The sequence below is a fragment of the Hydra vulgaris genome, chromosome 01, assembly GCF_038396675.1.
Source record: "Hydra vulgaris chromosome 01, alternate assembly HydraT2T_AEP".
NCBI lineage: Eukaryota > Metazoa > Cnidaria > Hydrozoa > Anthoathecata > Hydridae > Hydra > Hydra vulgaris.
In genome coordinates this window covers 2,925,402-2,936,654 of record NC_088920.1, presented here as the reverse complement: position 1 = coordinate 2,936,654, position 11,253 = coordinate 2,925,402, and the positions used below count along the sequence as shown (strand labels likewise).

Genomic DNA, 11,253 nt, shown 5'->3' with positions numbered 1-11,253 from the left:
GTATTAAATATTTTATCGTGTTGTAAAGTTTTTTAATTCATCGAGGTTACGAAAATCTTATCCACGGTACTCGATATCAAACTTCTTGACATTCGAACAACGAATCCATTCACAAATTTCTTTAATAAAATCAATATCGTTGTGAAGGTCAAGTTCTAAGTCTTCACAAAGATTAATCCACGGAAGAAAATTCTCTTCAAAATCTTTTTTTGTTATTAAATAATCTGAGATCAATATCCACAACATTTCAATCTTATCTTTCGGTTTCCATCCTTCAAAATTAATTGGACGATTAAAGCTGACTTCGCCAGCATTAGTTGAACATAGTATTAAAAGTTTTTTTTCTTCATCACTTAAAATATTTTTATTAACATGAAACCACTTTAACTTTCTTCCAGATTTTAAGTAATGATTTATGAAATAAGTTTCGCAAGAAGTTAAATAAGAAGTTTTCCAATCGTTAATCGAAATACTCCACCTTCGTTCATCAACAATTGATTTTATTTCATCAGTAAATGATGATTGACTTTCATAAAAACATTCAACGAATAAATCATCGTATTCTTCACTTTTTCTTAAACGATCTAAAGTAAAATTAAATATTAATTATAAAAATAAACAAATAAATTATTAAAATAATAAATTATAACATAAAAAATAAATATAATATAAAATAAATTATAACATTAAAAATTACATTATAATATTCTACATATTCATACATATAATTTTATTAATTTTTATTAATTTAATGATTGAATAAAAAATCATTTATATTTTTTATTTTTATTAAATAGATTATTTTTTACATATTATTATATACATAAATAATTATTAAATTAAAATGATATATAAAAAAATTAAAATAGTGAAACTTTTAAATAAAATAATTCTTTAAAAAAAATTATAAAAATACAGACAATTTTTTAACTTTGTTAATTTAAACATTTATCACATTTTTAAAACGAAATAATTTAAATATAAATTATAAATTAAATATATTTAAAATAACATAACAAAAACTATTCATTTATATAACTTAAAAATACTTTCTTTTATTCATATATTTCAAGAAAATTTCGTCGTTCGGTTGTTTTAATAAAACATAAAACATTTTATTAAACAAGTGAATGTTTTTAATAAATCAAATTTCAAAAGAAACTTTGTAAAAAGAATATTTGTTCATTCGATTTCGACGTTGATTAAAAACTTTGACGAATTTATTTCTTTAAGGACAATTTATATTGTATTCGTAAAATACTGAAACTTTCAACAGGTTATGTGGAGGAATAAAGTGCAGAAAAAAAAGTTAGGAAAAATATTTCACACTTTATTCACATAACTAACCCGTTTAAAATATCCGCATTTTCGCATTTTATCTGTCTTCAAAATAATATATTTTTATAAATTTTATAAGATAATATATAATAATATGTGATACAAAATGCGTTTCTTGATTTATACTGAGCGATTAAAGGCGAAACAGAAATACGCAAGGCTTATGAAAAAAGGCTGTCATGGTGAAATACAAAGAAATTAGAAAGATTCATTAAAAGGAGACATTTACACATCATAGTCAACATTATTTCATCATGAAAGCATAGCTACAAAATGTAATATATATATTATATTAAAACAAGCAACAAACATACCTTAGAAAAACCGATAATCGATTAAATTTAAAATTTACCATAAAATCGCATCAAATGACAAATTGTTTTAAAAAGTAAAAAAATAAATCCATGTAACAAACATTTTAACGTAAACAAGAAAATAATTTCTCATTCACAACTGTTTCATAGAAACATCTGAAACTTTTTGCAAAACACAGGTTCCTGCCAGAATATTTAACTTGGACGAACTGCCGACTTACAATAAAAATAGTACAATATTGTGCAAATGTTGTAAACATATAGAACGAAAAAGGAAACGAATAAAAACAGTCGGTTGAAAATGCAATTGAATAATACCTCAGTATGCTATAAAAGTAGTATGACATAGATACGTACATACATTTATCATAATGTACTAGTTTATGGCATACAAAAGCATGGCAAACATTTTTTAAAGTAAAAAAATTGTAAAAACAATGTTTTCCACGCGACGATAACATACTTTTTGCAGTGTAGAGTTTTTGTGCCGAGATGATGTGTTAACTTAAGAATTTTTTAAGGTTTATAAATATGCATTTTTATTTTGCACAACTAACGTTTTGAAGGCAGGTTGATTTCTTTTTCAAACATATTTATTTAATTTTTTACATCTATTTTCAATCTACCTTTTAATTGAAAAACTTACTCGTTCATACTCAATTATCGTATTTCCAAGAGGAAACTCATTATATTTTCATACGTTAAAAAAAACAAAAACAAATTAACGAATAAAAAACTTCAATTTCGTGAAAGCGATATTTTTAAGTTGCAATATTCTTGTAAAAAATTTTCATACACAAATGGAGATGAAACAATATAAAATCGTTCGTTTTTATAAAAAATTTCACCATTTTCGTATTAATTTAAAACTCTTTGCATTAACATATAACAATTAAATATATAAATAGTTTGAAAAATATAAACACGTATCTATGTGCTATATTATATTAAAAAGAATAAGCTTAGAGATAGAAATCAAAATATTATAAAAAATGTTACATTAAATTTAAAGGTTTATATATTTTAGCAATTTAATCTTGCATATTTATAATATAATTTAACTAATATATCCACAACAAAAAAATACTTATTATTATCAATCCTATACAAAAGACAATCGTCTAAGTTATTGTTTTGGAAATATATAAATTTAGTTTTAAAACAAAAACTTTTTTAATAAAAACAAATAAATGAATATAAAACTGAAGAATTTACTTACGAATATATATTACTATATATAAATTACTTACGAAGTTTAGGAAGTTTTGTTACCCGTGTATATTTTAATAAACGATGGTGAGTTCGTAAAACCTTTTTAAGAAAAAAAAAACGTTAGGTTGTATATACTTAAAACTCGACGATCGAACTTTAAAAAAATCTTTTCACAAATTCGAACAAAATTTGAATCAACCGTTTAGTTTCATAGAATGATATTGTAACTATCGCAACCGTTTTTATGAAATATAAAGTCTAATAAATGTCGAAAATGTCAATAATGTACCTCCAAATTGCTCAGAAGTTAACAAAACATACATTAACTAAACATACATAAGTTAAGGGGTCGTCCATAAAGTACGTACGCTCATAGGGGGGAGGAGGAGGTCTTCAAAAAGCGTACGAAAGCGTCTGGGAGGGGTGGGGGGTGGTGAGGGTTTAATTTAAAAGTACGTACTTCGATTTTCTAATTTATCACAATTAACCAGCTAATCAATAGAAAAGTTACATTCTGACAAAAGATTCTAGTTTGCCAACATAAAAAGATGTATGGTATATGGAGTAGAGGGTATAGTTTTCCTCTATGCACACACATGTATGGGCGCCCTCAGAATTTTTTGATGTTCCAGATAGGACACTTTCACACATCGTGCAAACTCATAACTTAAGTTTGTTTATACGTATGCCATATGAGGAGGCCTTTGCAAAATATCGGGATGGCGGAGGCCTGTGAACAAAAAGCCTTAAAACGCTTACCCTCCCGACCCCTAAAATGAGAGGGGTGTAAATTTTGCATAGTCATAACTTTTTTGTAATTTACAATATTTTTCTACAAAAAATAAAATATGTCGATAAATTTAAATTTAGTTTTAGATGTTAAAGTTAAAAATTTTGCTACATATTTCTCTCACATTTGGGCAGAGAAGGGGGGAGGCAAACGCTTTAGGGCTTTTTGTTCCCAGGCCTCCGTTATCCAAATTTTTTGCAATGCCACCTCATTTGGCATATTAACAAACTGAAGTTTGCACGATGTGTGAAAGTGTTCTATCTAGAACATCAAAAAATCCTGAGGGGGCCCATGCACACATGCCACCCCTTATATACTGGCCCTGAGGGCCGTGGTTGATGGGACGGAGTCACCCCCAAAAAAAACCGTGTCAATGGCGTCTCAAAATCTTCCAAATTTGACCGCTTGGTTTTGCTAAAATAAAAAGCTTCTTAAATTAGCAAAAGGGCACAAAATTTGCTGTTGCCCCTCCCACTGGGTTTTACCCTTTGTTTTCAATATTACTGATCTCACGTAAGACTCGTTTTTTACTTAAAGAGGGGAGCCTGAAAAAAACGTCCACCTTAAGTATAGTTTATTTACATTTGATTCGTTATTAAAACAAAAAAAAGGTTTACATGGAATTCACCGGGAATCTAACCTGGATCTCCGTCGACTATTTCTGCCACATTAACCTCTCGCCTAAATACACACTTACCTTCGATGTATTTTAAATTTATTTAAATTATTATTTGCATATATACTTAAAGACGTTTTTAAAATGCGCAAACAAACAAATTTGGGGTCGTATAAAGTATCTAAGGTAACCTCCGTCTTTATTTTTTTTAAATAAACTTTTTTATTGAGAAAAAAAAATAAAGGAGGGATGAGAAGAGGTGGGGGGGGGGGGGAAGGGGAGGGGGGGAGGGGGAGTTGTGAGAGAATGGGGGGGGGGGGAGGAATTTGAGAAACGTAAGTACTTTTAAGGGGGATGGGGACAAAAAAGTACGCATGGCAACAGGGTGAAGGGGGGTCAAATTTCAAAATTATTGGCGTACGTACTTTATGGACGACCCCTAACTGAACCAAATCTAATCTAATTCTGCTTTTCCAGGTCTCACGAAGATTTTTTATATTTTCTGAAAAGAATTTTTTGAAATGTATTTATTAACTTAGTTTTATTACATTAATTATGGTATATTTATTTACTCAGTTTTATTAATTTAATTATGGTATATTTATTTACTCAGTTTTATTAGAACAATCATGGTATATTTATTTACCCAGTTTTATTACATTAATTATGGTATATTTATTTACTCAGTTTTATTACATTATGGTATATTTAAATTACTAAGTTTTATTACATTAATTATGGTATATTTATTTACTCAGTTTTATTACATTATTTATGGTATATTTATAGCGTTTAAAGTTGTTAGTTTAATTATATTTGAAAAGAAAGTAGGGGAGAGTGGGGCACCATGATACATGGAGCACCATGAAACATTGTAATTGTGGAGGCACCTTAAGAGTTGTGACAACCACTTTTATATCGTAAAACAGTTACTACTAGAGCTATGTTTTGAAAAAAAAATTATATCATTTGACATTTTTAGGCCTGCGAGGGGTCGAAATTTGTTTTTTTTTAATGTTAAAGTAATTTATTACTTTTTAAAGTTTTAAGGTACCTTATTCATTGTATCTATCAGTAAGTAACATTATTTTGTAAACTTCAATACATAAGCTTTTTACTTTATCAAACAAAATCATTAAAATAACAAGTTGATACTAAAAATAAAGCAACTGTTTTCTTTTAGCAAGTCTGGGGTAACTTGATACAGCATTTGTGGGGGGTCCTAAAACTGTAGAATAGTACTCCACTGTGTCAAAAACAGTTTTTAAAATCATTTCTTTTAATATTTATAGCCAATTTTAAAAAGATTAATGTAAATAAAACACAAGGAGATCCCATTTCAATACAAAGTCATTATTTATTGACGCTTAAAAATGACATTTAAAACGATATTTTATCTGGTCTTCTGAAATTTGACTTGGACAACTGGATGCATTATTTGGGTTATAAATATTATTTTTTTTATATATAAAAAAAATTCTGCTTTTTCTTTTATGTCTTATACTTTTCATTTACTTTTTTAATGATGCTCATAGTGTGTTTCAAGGTACCCCATGGGTGGGGTACCTTGAAACAAATTTCTAATTTTACTTTAACTAGTCTTACAAGTTTAAACTGTTATATTTTGGTAATTTATAGAATTTATTTTGTAGGCATAAATGTATTCTACAAGTTAAATCAATTGCCTAAAAGAAAAGTGTATTAAAAAAAATTGTTAGGAAGCAAAAACCAAATGTGTGCCATGGGGCCCCACTCTCCCCTAAGCTTCACCATAAGGTTTAAATCACGTTAAAAGGTTGATAACATGCCAAATAATAAATTATATTATTTCGTTGAAAAACATAAACTATTAATGTAATTGATGTGAAATAAATAATAAATTATATATTTTCGTTGGAAAACATAAACTAATAATTTTATTGATGTGAAATAAATAAAACAAAAATAAAAAATTAAAAAATAGATTTGGGTACTGTTATTTTGCCTGACGTCATTATCATAATTTAAAAGCCACAAAAAACGTGTAAAAACGCGTTTTTTTTAAAGCAGAATTTACAGTTTCTAAATTATTATCAGTTACTTTAGTAATACCTATAAATGAAGCGAATATAAAGTTATATATTATAAATAATTTCATAAAAAATTTATTATTATATAAACGTAACGAAGACAAGCAAACGATATATATATGTAAAATACTTATTTATTGTTTTATTGATGTTTCCTATTTAAATCAGTTTTAAACGGTAACCGTTTTTTTTATAGAATGCTTAAATAATCTTTGAACAAATATGAAATATTTAAAATAATTGAAAATTCCATCACAATTGCTATTTTCAATAAAAGAGGCGCATTTATCAAATTGATATAAGTTTCGAGTGACTATTTTAAAAAGCTAATTATATTTAAAAAAATTAAAAAAAAAAAAAAGTTTCTGAATTCTTTGAAAAGAAGTATAACATTTATATAATATTAATTTAATATGTTAATCATCATGTTCGAACATATCTTTTTGAACGTCAAAACCTGGTACAGTTTTTACGCAATTTCCGCAATAGATTTTTATGGGGGGCAAAACAATTAGGTGAGTGGCATTATACCTTGTTAATCGTTTATTTTGTGAATGTCTGGCATCTTTTTCTTTTATTTTCATTTCTTATGTAATCTTAGGATTGTTTTAAAATTGGGATTGTTCTAAAACGGTGTAAAATATCACTGAGTTCTTTTGGTAACCCTTATTTTTTGAACTTCTTGAAATAAGTTAAGACATCATTAATTCATGAGAACATCTCTTTAAGAAAACATTTCCTCTAACAAAAGGTTGAGAAAATATAGTATTTTGTTAGACTAATGGATTTTTAGACTTGATTTTGTTTGACTAATAAATTCCGCTATATCTTTTGAACTTTCAAGAATAAATAATCTCACACTATCATCCATTTTAGAGGCAAATGGGAAGAATTTCTTATATATTAAAAAAAAATGAACAAAAAAAATATTATTCAAAAATATAATTAAAAATGTTTTAATTATATGTACCAAAGGTTAGATTTATATCCAACCTTTGGTAATAAAGACTTTTTTAACTATTAACGCTCTGAGGCGCAATGTATCAATTTGATATTTTAATTCAAAAAAATACTTCCCGTTGAATTGAACAATAAATAATATCAAATTACGTCAACTAATTTAAAAATGTATTAACCAGATATAAGTTTTTTTTAATTAAAATCAAACTTATAAAATGTAACATATAATGGCGCAAAATCAATTCATATGAAGTGATTTAAACATGTTTAATGATGTAGAATAATAAAAGAAGGAAAAAAAAAAAAGTTACTAAAAAGCAGAACATTAAGTCATTACTCAAAAACATGTACAAGACAGAAATGATTGACGTGTATCATTTCGATCAAGCGCACCCGACGGAGGGTTTAACTTTTGATGACTAACTCAAATCATGTAGTTAGTTTTAATAGTGTGTTGACATAAATTTTGCTTTTTTGTCGACACAATCAGTTACAATTTTAAAAATGTTTTATTTCGTTTACCGCGATGTTAAAAAATCCTAAACACCAAGATCTCTATTGTAGGTATCGTATTAGTTTTATACAGCTTTTACATGTAAAAGCGAGCCTGACGCTGCGAGTTAAACAAAAAAATATTTTTGCTTAAAAAGCATAATAAATTAACTTACTTTATAATAATGGTTTGTTTTTTTATAAAAGCTTTAAACTTAAAAAAAAAAAAAAATTGAATCTATCTTTCCTTTTTCGATTGAGGATATATTACAAGAGCAGATGCACCTTGTTTTATTCTTTTTAACTTTAATAACAACCATTCAAACAAAAAGTAATCTGGTAATGCTATCAGTAAAACTGTAGCTTTACTGATAGCCTTACATTTCTGTTTAAAAATACGATTTTGTCTGGAAAGTTTGATTTCTTGCATCTTCAATAAATTTAATTTGGATGAGAATTTATATCCCATCTAAATTCATGTTCCTATCCAATAAAAGAACTCTTATGTCTTAATTGACAAAAAATGCTTAAAAAATCTCTTATTTCCTGAATGAAGCCATCTGTTTTGCATACATATATTTTGAAATAAAACGTTTTGTTTAATATATCTGCAAAGGATTTTTTTAATTTTATAAACCAATTTTCTGACAAATTTAAACTATCAGACAAATTTATTGGGAATAACTTATTTGAACTATGATATATTTGTGCTTTTGCAGTTGATGGTTTGTGATCAGATTCAAAACTTTTATTTAAGACACAAATTAAAAGTCAAACTGAGATCTGTTTGAGGCACACATAAGTTAATTTAAAAACGAAAAATTCTTTATAAAAGTATTTATCTCTGCTTAAGATAAATTACAAAAAAATAAAAATAAAAAAAAATAAAATAAATTGCAAATAAAAAAGTCATAATTTATAAATATAGAATCACAATTGATTTCATCAAATTGAATTTTGGCGCATAACAGATAAAAACCATATAAATTGTAGATGAACAAAAAATTGTTTCAAAAAAACCTAAAGCAAAAATAACTTAACTTAAAAACATCTAAACGAACCTGTGTCTTGTGATTTGATAATCAGTACAACCAGTGAACAAATTGAAAAGTGAGTAATATTTTACACAATAACTATTATTATATTTTGATTATTAATATACATAATAATAATGGTTTTAACCTGAATACTTGTAGTCTACTTGCATAATTACCCAGTAAATACACAAACGTCTATTAAACGTCAAAACAACGTTTAGAAAAAACTTCAGATTTGGTCGATTATTCGTTTAGAATGAAATCCAGATTAACGTTAAGAGCAAACATCCATCAAAACGTCTGAGTCCATTGATTTGTTAAGATTTAGGATGTAAGATTGTTGCGATAAGAACTTCCATGAATTAGAATGGCGCAATCGACACTCGTTTATTATTTATTTATGAGTCATTTTGCTTTCAGTTGTTGTTAGGAAGTGAATCTTGAAAACGCAAACGCTAAGTTTAATTTAATTATTTAGCCAATAAAAAATAATTTTTTAATGTTTTCTATTTCATTTTAATTATAAACCGTGTGACTTTAGCTGTTAGTCTTCTGACCAATGGCTTATACTATATTATAATATAATAAACATTTATTAAACATCGATCAAACATTTAGAATAACGACTTACACTAGTCAATATTGTAAATATTTGATTGGCGTTTAATAAACGTATATATTAAAAGATTTAAAGTGTAGATTTTAAATCTGTAAATGTCTACATTTAATTAAGATCGATGAAAGGTTTACAATATTGACTAATGTAAGTCGATATTCTAAACGTTAGATCAACGTTTAGTAAACGTATATATAAAAAGGTTTGAAATACGCATTTCAAATCAAGCGTCGATTTTTAGTCAAGAATAGGTCGCTAAACGTTTTACTCATTTTTCGACCGATTTCAAATAAATATTGACTAACTCTGAACCAATCTGTGTTTACTGGGAAAGTTCACCTGACCACCGTTTTAACTCTAATCTATGCAAGTTTGATTGTCAAGATAACCTAAGAACACCAAAATTAGTTTGTTTTGGTTACAAAGAAGTACAAAAGAACTAATTTTCTGTCTGATCAATGAAAACAAAAATTTCCCTCATTTATTTTTTGATTAAAGAAGAACAATCTTAGGTAAGGGCATCTAATCAATTGCAAAGGTAAATATACAACATAAGAAAAAATTCATATTATGTTACAAGGAGAACCAAAATCTGGCTCAACTAGCGACATATCATTTTGCAGACCTGCAAACAAATTAACGAAAAAAAGACATAAAATAAAAAATAAATTTTTGGCCAAGACCTGACTTGTTTTATTTAGCAGTTAATGGAATCATAGGCTGATCATAAGAATATCAAAAATCTTTTGGTTAACTTATAAAAAAGGGAAGCAAAACAGCCTACAAAAGGTAGTGCAGAGGGACTGACACACTTAGATTTATTCAAGAATGATTTTCCAAGAATGCTGAAGAAGAATAAAGTGATACATTCAGTAACACAACACTCAGAAAAAATATTAAAAATATAGCAACACAAACTGATAAAAAAACATTTTCAAGTAAGAACTAGTGAAGTTTTTACCTCCAAATGTTATTTAAAGGTTTAGATAAGAGCATAAAGAAAAGGAAAGAAAAGAAAACAAAAATAATAAAACAGGACCTACATGATGACAATTTTCAGAAAAAATGAAAGTGTGGTAGAATAAAATAAGCCTAGATCACACAAACAGACTTAGACAAAATGATAAAAGTAAAAAAAATCTAAGAATAATTTAAAAAATCTTTGTAATTTAATAAAATTAATTTTCTACTCATTAGCAAAACACGCCAGCTAAAAAGGTTCAAATGAGCATTAAATTATGCAAGAAAAAATGTAACAATCATTAATCAATAGAAGTCACATAAATCAACAGTATTAACTTAAATCATTACTCAATAAGAAAAAAAACAACAGAAACCAATAAAAGTAAAATAGTTTACAAACGATCTCTTTATATATATATATATATATATATATATATATATATATATATATATATATATATATATATATATATATATATATATATATATATATATATATATATATATATATATATATATATATATATATATACATATACATATATATATATATATATATATATATATATATATATATATATATATTATATATATATATATATATATATATATATATATATATATATATATATATACATATGTACATACTTTGGTTTTAAAATCACAAATGTAAAATCACCATGGGTTTCAAACAGTCTATAAAAATCTTCAAAACTCAAACATAAATTAAAAATATTTTACTTAAAAGCAAAAACAATTGAAATTAAAATCCTAAACAAAAATTATGCATATAAATAACAAAGACTTAAAAAAGTAAAAAAAAAAACACTCTGATTTATTCAAAAA

At 26.0% G+C, this 11,253-nt stretch overlaps 1 protein-coding gene across 2 annotated transcripts; it reads right to left on the bottom strand.

Moving 5' to 3' along the window:
- LOC136074737 (uncharacterized) lies at positions 1-9,241 on the bottom strand. 2 transcript variants are annotated; one of them, XR_010635379.1, is made up of 2 exons: positions 8,853-8,984; positions 1-584 (listed from the first exon to the last, which is right to left on the bottom strand). XR_010635379.1 is itself a non-coding variant. In XM_065787066.1 (2 exons), exons 1-2 carry the CDS (start codon positions 8,996-8,998, stop codon positions 58-60), a joined length of 552 nt encoding a protein of 183 aa, XP_065643138.1. In that variant the 5' UTR covers positions 8,999-9,241; the 3' UTR covers positions 1-57. The 2 variants fall into 2 exon arrangements, 1 of the variants encoding a protein (XP_065643138.1); XM_065787066.1 differs by having other exon boundaries at positions 8,974-9,241.
- Positions 9,242-11,253: the final 2,012 nt, after the last annotated feature.